General features: G+C 41.7%; 1 protein-coding gene across 1 annotated transcript; it reads left to right on the top strand.

Moving 5' to 3' along the window:
- The first annotated feature begins 21 nt into the window (after window positions 1–21).
- SF3A2 (splicing factor 3a subunit 2) lies at window positions 22–11,978 on the top strand. Its single transcript, XM_063455871.1, has 9 exons — window positions 22–78; window positions 2,228–2,391; window positions 5,267–5,338; window positions 5,676–5,722; window positions 7,290–7,399; window positions 7,496–7,545; window positions 8,228–8,368; window positions 10,268–10,336; window positions 11,290–11,978. The coding sequence occupies exons 2-9, from the start codon at window positions 2,266–2,268 to the stop codon at window positions 11,893–11,895; spliced, it is 1,221 nt and encodes a 406-aa protein (XP_063311941.1). The 5' UTR covers window positions 22–78; window positions 2,228–2,265; the 3' UTR covers window positions 11,896–11,978.
- Window positions 11,979–13,003: the final 1,025 nt, after the last annotated feature.

Here is a 13,003-nt window from a genome sequence, read left to right as displayed (position 1 = left end):
TATGCGTCACGTCCGGTTCCGGCTCGCTGGTTTCCGCTTCCGGTGTGGCTGTGTTGGTGGTGGCCGGCGAGAGAGGAGGTTGGTGTGCAGGCATGGAATGTGGGAGAGGGGAGAGGGGAGAGGGGAGAGGGGAGAGGGGAGAGGGGAGAGGGGAGAGGGGAGAGGGGAGAGGGGAGAGGGGAGAGGGGAGAGGGGAGAGGGGAGAGGGGAGAGGGGAGAGGGGAGAGGGGAGAGGGGAGAGGGATACAATGTATTATTACAGGGGGGGCAGGGATACAGTGTATTATTACGGGGGGGGGGAGGGATACAATGTATTATTACAGGGGGAGGGATACAATGTATTATTACAGGGGGGGCAGGGATACAGAGTATTATTACAGGGGGGTGGTGGATACAATGTATTATTACAGGGGAGGGATACAATGTATTATTACAGGAGGGGGATACAATGTATTCTTACAGGGGGGGATACAATGTATTCTTACAGGGGGGGATACAATGTATTCTTACAGGGGGGATACAATGTATTCTTACAGGGGGGATACAATGTATTCTTACAGGGGGGATACAATGTATTCTTACAGGAGGGGGGATGGATACAATGTATTATTACAGGGGGATGGATACAATGTATTAATACACTGTATCCATCCACCCTCCTGTACTAATACATTGTATCCATCCCCTCCTGCAATAATACATTGTATCCATCCCCTCTCCTGTAATAATACATTGTATCCATCCCCCCCTCCTGTAATAATACACTGTATCCATCCCCCCTCCTGTAATAATACACTGTATCCATCCCCCCTCCTGTAATAATACATTGTATCCATCCCCCCTCCTGTAATAATACATTGTATCCATCCCCCCTCCTGTAATAATACATTGTATCCATCCCCCCTCCTGTAATAATACATTGTATCCATCCCCCCTCCTGTAATAATACATTGTATCCATCCCCCCTCCTGTAATAATACATTGTATCCATCCCCCCTCCTGTAATAATACATTGTATCCATCCCCCCTCCTGTAATAATACATTGTATCCATCCCCCCTCCTGTAATAATACATTGTATCCATCCCCCCTCCTGTAATAATACATTGTATCCACCCCCCCTCAAGGAATAATACATTGTATCCACCCCCCTCCTGTAATAATACATTGTATCCATCCCCCCTCCTGTAATAATACATTGTATCCATCCCCCCTCCTGTAATAATACATTGTATCCATCCCCCCTCCTGTAATAATACATTGTATCCACCCCCCCTCAAGGAATAATACATTGTATCCACCCCCCTCCTGTAATAATACATTGTATCCATCCTCCCTCCTGTAATAATACATTGTATCCATCCCCCCTCCTGTAATAATACATTGTATCCATTGTACGGTGTATTATTACAGGAGGGGGAATGGATACAATGTATTATGTGGTCAATACAGGAGGGAGGATGGATACAATGTATTATGTGGTCAATACAGGAGGGGAGGATGGATACACCGCAGGCATTGAGGTAATTACCTGCATTATATAGTGAATCAAATCCCTGTCTCACCATGTGTCAGCTAATCTGTGACCTTTCAGGCCGATAACAGGTACCGATACCCGCCTGCTTTTTAACTGTGACCAGGGAGGGTCTGGTGGTCCAGTGGCTCTGTGCATGCTAACAGCTGGGTTTATATTGTACCACTAACTCTGGCGGGACACTTTGACAGCCAGTGAGAATTGGAGAGTTGGATCTGAAGATAGTGTGCGCATGGTCGCCGCCTGCATATTTGTCAACCATTATAGTCCGATACCCATATTGCTGAATATCGGATGATAATTGGTCTACTATTCATATTTTATAAAGTGCCAACAAATTCTGCAGTGCTGTACAATGAGTGGACTAACAGACACGTAACTGTAATCAGACAAGTTGGACACACAGGAGCAGAGGGGTTGAGGGCCCTGCTCAGTGAGCTTACGTGCTAGAGGGAGTAGGCTACAGTGACACTAAGGGTAGGGGTAGAAAAGTAGGTTGCTAAAAAAAAGTATTTAACTGAGGGCTTAGTGGGTTATTTTTGACAGTTGCAGGAGAGGAATCAGGGTTGATCCCTACTTCCTATTGTAGAGAACATCCCATAGGTGAGATTTTCCTTGACCCCAAAACCTGTGATACGAGGAGACAAGCAAAGACTACAACGCAAAGGTTAATCCTGTTTTTTTTTTCTTTCAGGTTTTTGACCCTGCTTGGTACTTAAAATCTAGGCAACCATGGATTTCCAGCACCGAGCCGGTGGTAAAACCGGCAGCGGCGGAGTGGCATCTGCTTCTGAAAGCAACAGGGACAGAAGGGAACGTCTACGCCAACTAGCTTTAGAAACCATTGACATAAACAAGGTATTGGGATCATATTCAATAATAAGTAGATGTGCGTTCATTTAGGGCAGGTGTGATGTTTTAAAGTTACAACTTCCATGATGCTTTGTCATTCTAATGGCACGCAGAGCAATTTGGGAGTTGTAATTCTACAACATCTGTGGTTCTTCCTTTTTGGCACCCCTCAATGTTTTGTTTATGAAGCAAAGCTCTGAGTGGAAACGTAAGCTAATTGCCATTTAGGTTTTAAATGCTGATTACAATAAAGGAGTATATCTGCATCAAGTAATAAGCTGTGAGGTCAACATAAATCAGCACTCCCCAAATTAAAGGTAAACTATGGAGTAGAAATAACCCCCATATTCCGAATTCATTATATAAACAATGTATTTAATATATAAAATTTAGGGGGGCGGAGCCAGCACCCGAGCGAGCTAGACGCGTCCTGCTGCAGCTCCTCCGGGTATCTTGCCTAAACTCCACATAACGACGAAAACGGCAACTCTACGAAGCCACAAAACGCCTCCGGTGTGCCCCTCAACATGGGCAAGAAAACGAAAAAGTATAAGGCTGATCCCGGCTCGGGCTCCCGAGATATCGGAGCTTTTCTGCGCCCGACCATGCGGCTGGACCCGAGCAAGATGGCGCCGGCCGAGGCCTATACCTCGCCCTCGTCGGACGACGAGAGCCAGACGGCTTCCTACTCACCTCCACCTAAGGTACAGGCGAAGCCCGTAACTCACACAGAGCTAGGCGACTCAGCCCCAGCCACGAAGGCCGACATTAAGGCCCTAGTAAGGGAGATACAAGCCATGTTCCAGGCTGACATGGCCCTGATAAGGGAGGAAACCTCCAAGCTCACAGGGAGGGTGAAGATGGCGGAAGACGATGTTAAAAGTATAGGGGTGGCCCAGGCTGCAACAGATGTGGCCCTAAGCTCACTACAACAGCAATGCAGCACCCTGACTACACAACTAGCCACTCTGGAAGACAAGGCAAAGGCACGGAATGTGAGGATCCGAGGGGTGCCTGACGCAGTCACTGACTCTGAATTACCCCACTACTGCCGGAGGCTGATAGCCACATTACTGCTACCTAAACAAGCTAAGCAAATAGGAGTGGATTCTTGTTTTCGGCTCCCTAAAGCGCCCCTGGGGGGGCTCCCAGGGATGTTCTGATTAAACTTATCCGAGACTCTGATCGGGGGGCTCTCATGGGCGCCACGAAAAGCTCACCCACTGTTCCCTTTGAAGGGGCCCAATTAACCTTCTTCAGAGACATTTCCAGGCATACCCTGACATGGAGAAGGTCTCTCAGGCCAATTACACAACAACTTCGCGAGCATACCATCACATATAGATGGGGGCAGAACCGACTGATTGCTGAGAAAGCAGGCAAACTACACCTCTTGACACACAACTCAGAAGCACCGGCTTTCCTTCAGGCCCTCGGCCTACCAAAAGAGGCGGCCCCAACGGACAGGAGCCATTCTTGGACTGTCGCTAATATCAATCCATTTGTACCCAGAGGATCGAGATCGGGCACACCTGACTCACCCACCTGATGATACCATGGACTGCGGCCCCAGCTGCCGTTTATAACCCTACCAAACAATGTTTGATACTGTTTTTAATAAGTTCGTAATTTTTATAATATTGTTTTACCATTGTATTATTATTTTTCTGTGTGTTCCCACACATGTTATGTACTCTCAATCTCAGTTGCTACATGACCGCTACCAATAACTGGCTCCGTAAGCTGACTACCAGTTACCAAGCCTTGCTATTTACTCCCCCCATTGCCCCTTTCCCCATCTACTTTAACGTGCTCCTTCCTGTAACACCGAGCTGATACCCGGGGGCACACCAATCAGCATGCCTAGCTGACATAACTACCTACTGATCACCACCATGTACATACTAGGTCTGCGCACGACCTATGTCGACCTTCATCACTCACTATGCACCCTAAACGGTTTTCCTTAGATGCTCAGCTTATACCCTAAAAACCTTGCGGGCGCATAAGCATCCTACCAATAACCTCCAGGCCATAATTACTTATCTAGACAGCGCAGATGTGAGGAATGTAAGCGAAAAATCACAAAAAATGGGTCTCTAAAATGCATGTGTTGCTGTTGTTGTTTCATGATGTGATATGTTATGGAAACCTTTTATTGCACACGCTGTAACCTGTTGATCTTGATTACCCGCAAAAATAAAAAAATAAATATTTACAAAAAAAAAAAAAAAAAATTTAAGCAAATACCACAAAAGATCATGGGGCTTAACACTACCTCTAAGGGGGATACATGCTTGGCTAGGCTCCCTTTTCAATGTGTGACAAGGGAGCCTAGCTAAGCAGACCTGTGTGTGTGTGTGTATGTGTGTAAATATATATATATATATATATATATATACATACACACACACTGGTATATACATATATAGAGAGAGAGAAACACACACGGTGTAGCATACCTCCATAGTGTCCTGTCCGACACAATCCCCAAGTAGCAATGTGTGTAATATTCAAAAGAAAGTCTCAATAAAGGTGGAGCACCTCCAGGCTTTATTCCCTTATTGCCTATGAGGTCCATCCAAAATGAGTGTTGGTGCCCATTGTGTCTATTTAAGTTGTATTGTATGTGCTGTTTTGAAGAAGGAAAAACAGGCTTTATGGCTTTAAATGGGCTTATTTTTCCACTTTGTTGGATACATTCCTATATTCTATAGGACCCGTGCAACATGTCATTTTCATAAAAACATTTTCAGTGTGTCAAATATCGTATTTGTGGTATAATGTCTAATTTTTTTATTTTTTTTTGCAGTAATTTGAGCTAGCACTTCTTACATAACCGCATTATCATTTATGTACGTGTTTGTGTTTTGATTTTCAGGATCCCTATTTTATGAAAAACCACTTGGGTTCTTACGAATGTAAACTATGTCTTACCCTTCACAACAATGAGGTGAGTTATATTCTTGGATAAAACACATTAAACGCAAGAAAGGAAAATTTAACAAAGGTGTGTTAGATCCTGGTGTTCTTGTGTGCAGTGTGACATATTTTTCAGTTGAGACCGTATGATTGGCAAATGTCTTTTAAGGGCTGATTTGTAATCTCATCTATTTGTGTGACAAGTAACTATCAGGTGTGTCGTCAAGCAAGCTGTCCAGTATTTTAGGAATTTGGCATGAAACCTGTAGCAATAGAGTCCATTAACAAATACAAAAATGTTTTAAAAAAATAAAAAGTCTGCTGCTTTTGAATTTAACGCTTAATAATTATATTTTTATTTTTTTTAGGGTAGTTACCTGGCTCACACACAAGGAAAGAAACATCAGACAAATTTGTAAGTTCCACCCTTGTAACTGGTCATTATTACACTTACTGTCAATATGCGCACATGTCTTTAACTAAACACTGAACGTGAGCTGATGCAGGACTGCACATATTGTCTGAAAGCGTTCAGCTGGTACATTCAGCCAATGTTTGTGGTCCTGCTTTGTTTTAAAGGATCACTATAGTCACCAGAACCACTACAGGTTAATGTAGTGGTTCTGGTGTCTATAGCATGTCCCTACAGGCTAAGCAATGAAGATGCTGCCTATTCAGAGAAAAGGCAGTGTTTACATTGCTGCCTAGTAACCCCTCTAGGTGCAGTCACTTAGACGGCCACTAGAGGTTCTTCCTGTTTCATTGGTGCGCTATGCGCAGCACCTACATTCAGCGTGTCCACGCTCTGAATGAAGGTGCTGGATGCTCCTCCGTATAGATGCATTGATTCATTGCATCTCTATGAGGAGATTCTGATTTGGACAGTGCATTTTGCTGCGGAAGTATTGGTTTGTTTGAGATCTTCAAGATTGCTGAAATCAGCCATTGAGCCGGGGCCAAGCCACAGCGAGACCAGCGCGGCATTGGAGAAAAGGTTAGGAAAGCTACCCTTTTCTCCAATCTTAAAGGGCCCTGGTACCTAAACAAGTAGTTCAACACTATAGTGTTAGGAATACATGTTTTTATTCATAACCCCATAGTGTTCCTTTAAGCAATCATTTGTAAATGTAGGAGCACAGAACTCAACACAAATCGTGTTATACTGAATGAGTGCAAAAGATGGGGCAGACCACTTCCCCTAGTGGTCTAAAATATAAACTGCAAAACACCAAATCCCAATGCCCACCAAGTAACAAAAAATACTGAGAGCGTCCATCATGTTTTCAGTAGGTATTACATTTGCTGTAAGGCACTCTTGTCCTGCATATTGCTGTTGGGGGAAACAGACTTGCTTCCCATAATTAAGTTAAAAGTCACCAACACTTTGTTGAATTTGTGTAAATAAAACTTCTGTTCTCTCACACCATTCTCAGATTGCCTGTCCAAAGCTGCTGCAATCAATCATTGTGGCTGTGTCTCTCCTTTCTCTGAGTGTGTTTCTCTCACACAGAGCATGCCCATCCTCCCTATTTCTTGTGTTATTTTAGATGTTATTTTTTTTTTATTATGGCTTATTTTCAATTTCTTTCCATAAAACATATTGAGTACATAGAGAACAGACCCTACAAAAAACATAAATCTAACATTAAAAAACCACAAAACCCCATATAAGCAAAATTCACAATGTGTAACCAAAGTAATGTTAATTTTTTCAACGGATCTTTTTCCAATATTACCATATAAGGAATTTGACCGACAATATCTATTCTTCAGTAGTCATTGTCTAAGGTCACACAAGATTTTCCTTTGAGAAGGTATTAACTGTTAGTGCATAACCATTTCAAATTATGTGATCATTCTGACCCAGGCAAATTGGAAACTGCGCATCAGGTTCTATAAATTGCGTTTCCATTCTTTTGCTGGTTGATATGATACGTTTTCCGACTCGGAAAGTTAACTTTTATTTTTAATATATAAATAAGGGCACGTCGAGCAGCAAAAGAGGCTAAAGAAGCACCAGCACAACCCGCACCAGAAAAAGTGAAGGTTGAGGTGAAAAAATTTGTAAAAATTGGACGGCCAGGCTACAAAGGTGAACATTTTGACTGAGCTTTTTCGTTTCATTTGCTTTATGTATATTTATTATTGAATTTTATTTATTTGACTTTAAATGTTGTTATTATTTTAGTCACAAAACAGCGGGATTCCGAGGCAGGCCAGCAGTCTCTTCTGTTTCAGGTACGAACCCTCGTCTTGTGTAATGCTTATTTGTGGTATGATCTCTGTTTAAAGGAACACGCCAGACACATAAAGCACTTCAGCTTGTATGGAGTCTCCGTCGTATTTGTGACGGTTTATAAAAGTTCAGTTTTATAGTTGAGTGCAGAAACACATCCATGGTTGTCACTGAGCAGAAGCGGTGTGTGTGTGCTGTTCTTGTGTGCGCTTGCCCTCCCCCATCTCAATTAGCTGTACTACAATTCATTGAAAAGCATAGCAGAGCCTCAATCGTGTGAATGATGAGAAGCCTCTGATTGGTGTTTATTTTATTTTTTCATATACCCCCAAAGAAAACATGCAGAAAAACATACAAGCATGAGCACTAGTTGACTGTTAATCTTTACATGATTTTCCCATTAAAACATGTCTACTAGGAATGTTAGTCTGCCTTGTCACTGTCCTATTCATGGGTGAAGATCACACAGCAAATTACTGCTATCAGTGTTGTCTAGAATGAATCTCGACTCCCTCTTTTCTGTCCATAAACAATTGTGTTTGGAATTTAGCTGCTGGTGCCAGATACTTCGCTGTGAGGAATGTGCTATTTTAGTGTCTTGCAACTTGCAGCCTGGAGTATTGATTTCCAACAAAAGTAAATGTGCTCGAAATTGTTGCTATAATTCTGTTTGTTTCTTTCCAGATTGACTATCCAGAAATAGCAGAAAGTATCATTCCTAGGCACCGTTTTATGTCTGCTTATGAGCAGAGAATTGAGCCTCCGGATAGGCGTTGGCAGTACCTGTTGATGGCTGCTGAACCATATGAGACAATTGCATTTAAGGTGAGATCACCTGTGGGCCTAATTCATTTGAGTAAATTCCAGAAACTAAAATATTTGGTGTTTCTGATGTTTATTTACACATTTTTCTATATGATGAAAGTCCCTCAAAGTGATGAGCAGACACGATTTACAATTTAGTAGATTTGTCACTTTATCACAAAACTAAAATGTTTTGTTAGCTGTTCTCTACTGTCCACATGCATGTATATAATTTGCCAAATTGAGTAGTGAACCACAATAATGGAATAGAAAGCAGCAAATAATTGGAGGAAGGGGAACAGTTACATGCTGCTACCAGACACTCTAAGCACCATAACTACTACATACTACCTTCGAGGCTATGGTGCAAGGTGTGCCCCGAAGCCCTCCCAGGGGGAAATGTAATCGCTTATATGGGGTCTGCATGGCATTTGCTGCCTTGTTGAGCTGGCAGAACCTTTTGGAAGCCTCCATTAGCTCCCCTGAGCTACCTCCTGCCATGCAGTGCTCTCTCACTTTGTGCTCAGTTTTCAAACTGCTTAGACAGGGAAGACGCCAGTGGGAGGGCGCCAGCCACTACATAAGTGCTTGAAATGTTCCTTTGCACACCTAATACCATGTACTCTACCATCTTTTTTTTTTTTTTTTTTTAATTTACCTTGAAAATTTAGAATGAATGTTTTATTTATATGTATTATGTTGGCATTGTAATGTCACTGCCCTCTTACTCTAGTTTGCAGTCTCCCCTTCATCTTATTTCTATAGTGAAACATTGCACGGTGTAATGCCATTCATCTCCACAGTGTACCTTCTGGGATCTGTGCTTTTCTGTAAAAGAAGCCCACTCTGCATGGCTGAACTTTATATTGAGTTCAGAAAAAACATAGCCCATGCTGGATCCATGATAGTTCTCATCTAATCTAAAATTTCTGTCTGGAATTTATTTACCACTCTCAAATGGCAAGAGAGGGAGGGAATGAAAAAAAACACTGTCTTTGAAGGAGCAACCCTTGCTGGCGTGGTCCCTTATCAAACCAATAAAAATTAAATAAATAAAACATGTGTCCCACATTGTTCCTGCAGCCCAATCCTCCTCCCGGGACGGGATGGGACATTCCTGGGGGAGGACCTGGTTGGCACCGAGAGGGGGCTTGTTCAGGGCTGGCTCCTGACGCTGCGATCTTTGCTTATACAGCATTTCAAACTAAGACATACGTATCCAAGCACCATGGCTACTGTGTGGCACTCTCTCTAGATGCAAGCAATTTGTATTTCTTGCGTCGTTTGCAGCTTTAATATATATTTAATGATTTGATCCAATATATATATATATATATATATATATATATATATATATAATATATCCCAGTAAACGGAAAGCACCCCAGGTTCTTTGAGGTATGGTAAAATTTTACTTTTAATTCATATAAAAAAATAATAAAACCTCAATGTTTCGGCTCACATCTGGAGCCTTCTTCGGGATGACAAATAAAATCCTGAAAAAGGCTCCAGATGTGAGCCGAAACATTGGTTGATGTTTTATTATTTTTTTATATGAATTGAAAGTTAAATTTTAACATACATCAAAGACTCTGGATGCTTTCAGTTTACTGGGATTTCTACTAATTTTGCTGGATCAGCACGGGCAATATCGTGATTATCACCAGGAGTTCAAGCATATTGGATTTAGTGTGTGTGTGTGTGTGTATATATATATATATATATATATATTTCCCCCCCCCATCTTACTGTGATGCTTCCATGTTATAGATCAAAATAGTTTTTATGGAATCTAGCTATTTTTATGGTGCTTCAGAATCAGAGTACTCACATGTCTTTAGTCCACATAAACAAGACCAGATTTAATAAACATATCAGATTATCCTTTGACATGGAGATCTCCATTTTTATTTTTTTCAGGTCCCAAGCAGAGAAATTGACAAGGTTGAAGGGAAATTCTGGACCCACTGGAATCGTGAAACCAAACAGGTAACCAGTCATATGTGCTTACATTTTGAACTAGGAAAGAACATGACATATTTATTTTTAATTTGCAAATGTAACACTTAGATGGTATTTCAACTTGGAATACATAATAGAATTTGGTACTTTGCAATACAGCATTGTATTGAGCTTTAACCAGTAGACTCTCAGCCAAATGTACTCCCTTAAAAGGAAACTATAGTGCCTGTAGTGTTTAGTAGTATAGTGTTTACCTGGCGCTATAGCTTCCCCCTCCCTTGTGGGGAAGAAGGTGTTACATCAGTCCAGAGCTGATGCCCCTTGATGCTCGCTCGAGTCCGCCTTCGCTCCTCCGCAATGGGCGCGCCAGCATTAGGATGTCCCCTATATGAAAGCATTAAAGCATTCTATAGTGCTTACCTACGGGGTTTTGGGTAGTGCTGCATAGCGTGAGGACGTCAGGCGATGAAAATGCACCTGCCGGTACGGAAGTCCCTCTAGTGGCTGTCTGGTAGTTAAAGTGGAGTTAACCCACCAAGCTAATTATTGCAGTTTCTTAAAAACTGCAGTAATTATCTTTGCAAGGTTAAGAGACCTGGGACAGTGCACCCAGGCCACTTGAATGAGCTGAAGTGGTCTGGATGCCTTTAACTTTCTTTAGCAGTGCTTTGTTTTCTTCTATAAGTCATGACATAATGTTTTGAGAAAGTTATAGTCTTGCAAGTTGGGATATAGAGGCAGAAAGGTTGTGTTTAAGAAATAAAAGTATTTTTTTTTTTTTATAGATTAATTATAATGGCATTTAAAATAACCAATGAACTATGCATTAATGTAGAGATGTCATGAACAGGGTTATTTTTTCCTATTAAATAATCACAGCTAAAAATCAAAAGACATGTATAAATTAGTTTTGGGAGTAATGGGTATTCCAAATTTTGAAGAAAAAAAATAAATTATTTTCTTCTCCCTGTCCCTCTCAGTTCTTCTTGCAGTTCCACTTTAAGATGGAAAAGCCTCCACCAGTACCTGCTTTGCCTCCAGCACCACCTGGCATTAAAAGACCACCACCACCTCCATTACTCAATGGGATGCCACCTCGTCCTCCAATACCAGAAAGCATGCCACCTCCACCTCCAGGTGGTATGCCGCTGCCTCCTATACCTCCTGGAGCACCTGCTCCTCCAGGTCCTCCTCCACAGCTCCCACCTGCTCCAGTGGTACCTCCTCCAGGTGTACCTCCACCTGGACCACCCCCTTCAATGCCTCCCCCTGGTGTTCCACCTCCTGGTGTTCCTCCCCCTCCACCGAATCCTACTGTGCCTCCACCTGGCGTGCCTCCTCCTGGTCTTCCTCCACCAGGTCTTCCTCCACCTGGTGTCCCTCCACCTCCTGCTCCAGGGGTTCCTCCACCTCCAGCACCTGGTGTCCCCCCTCCACCAGCCCCAGGCGTCCCACCGCCACCAGCACCTGGTGTACCTCCCCCAGCACCTGGCATTCTCCCACCTGGACCAATGCCACCGATGTTGAGGCCCCCTCTGCCTAGTGATGGACCTACAAATATCCCTCCACCCCCACCTACTAACTGATCTCTCATTGTTCTGATATTTTGGACATTTTGTAACATTTATTTTAAATCTTTAAATAAACTGGACAGTTTGAGTAAATTTGACTGTTTTGTTTTTGGTATTTTTTTCAGACGTTGTAGCCTTTGCTTATGATTGTAAAATACATAGCACTTTAAGAACGATATACTGAAAATGTTTTAAATTACGATTTTCTACTGAGGTATGTTGAAAATGTGTGCTTTTTTGTGTTTGTTTCATCAAGCAGCATAGGTCCGCTTGAAATAAAGATGGTTGCTTATCTTTTTAAATTTGTCGATGTCTATTTTCGAAATAAAATGATAGCATTGAATCTTGATGGCTGCCCAGTCTCTGAGTGGCTCACTGTTTATCGCAGTGAGATACTTTAAATTTCACATGTTTTTATCAAAAGGAATATACCTGTTACTTGTAAAAACTTATCCTTGTGGTATCAAGACCCCTCAACTGCAGTTGCTGTATGGCTAGGCCTGAAAGCTGACTGGTGCTGTCAAAACTCACAATTTGAGTGTAAAGAAATGTATTATATTTTAAAGGATCCCATCATCTTAAATAACATTAATGTCCATCATTTAACCTTTGCTAGGTAAAATTAGTTCAAAAAGAAATAAATTACTATAATCCTAATAAATGTCTTCGTTTTTTTTGTATGGTTTTTGACATACTATATTTAATTTAACATAAATAGCCAGTGTGTTGTAGTATTTTTATATAGAATGTCCTAACACCAAGGCAATATAGATTTTTGGTAATTAAGATTAGTGACTGTCCCTAACCAGCAAAAAAAATAATTTTTATTCTCCGCATTTAAAATAAATCTATAACTATATTTTTACAGTTAAAACCCAATTGATTTGTGTAGTCTGCCTGCTTTCGGTTTTATTTCCTGTCTGCCTCAAGCTTCCAGTGAATTAGGATATATGTGTATCTACAGCTCGTTCTGTCAATTTGTATTTCCTCTAAATATCTTCTTTGCTGGGCAAATATTTGTGTTGTATAATTTGCTACTGTCTGATAAATAAAAACATATAATAAGGTAGATCAAGTGATCATGCCCAGGTGCTAATTGGCTTCCAGATACAAAAATCACCTA

Source organism: Pelobates fuscus, chromosome 5 (genome assembly GCF_036172605.1).
Source record: "Pelobates fuscus isolate aPelFus1 chromosome 5, aPelFus1.pri, whole genome shotgun sequence".
Lineage (NCBI taxonomy): Eukaryota > Metazoa > Chordata > Amphibia > Anura > Pelobatidae > Pelobates > Pelobates fuscus.
This window is presented reverse-complemented; position numbering and strand designations above follow the sequence as displayed.

Bases quoted from the DNA above. Each gene is read 5' to 3' on its own strand.
- SF3A2 (XM_063455871.1), top strand. From the start codon at position 2,266: ATGGATTTCCAGCACCGAGCCGGTGGTAAAACCGGCAGCGGCGGAGTG. The intron at 5,339-5,675 runs GTGAGTTATATT...TATTTTTTTTAG, and splicing joins TTACCCTTCACAACAATGAG to GGTAGTTACCTGGCTCACAC. The intron at 10,337-11,289 runs GTAACCAGTCAT...TGTCCCTCTCAG, and splicing joins GGAATCGTGAAACCAAACAG to TTCTTCTTGCAGTTCCACTT.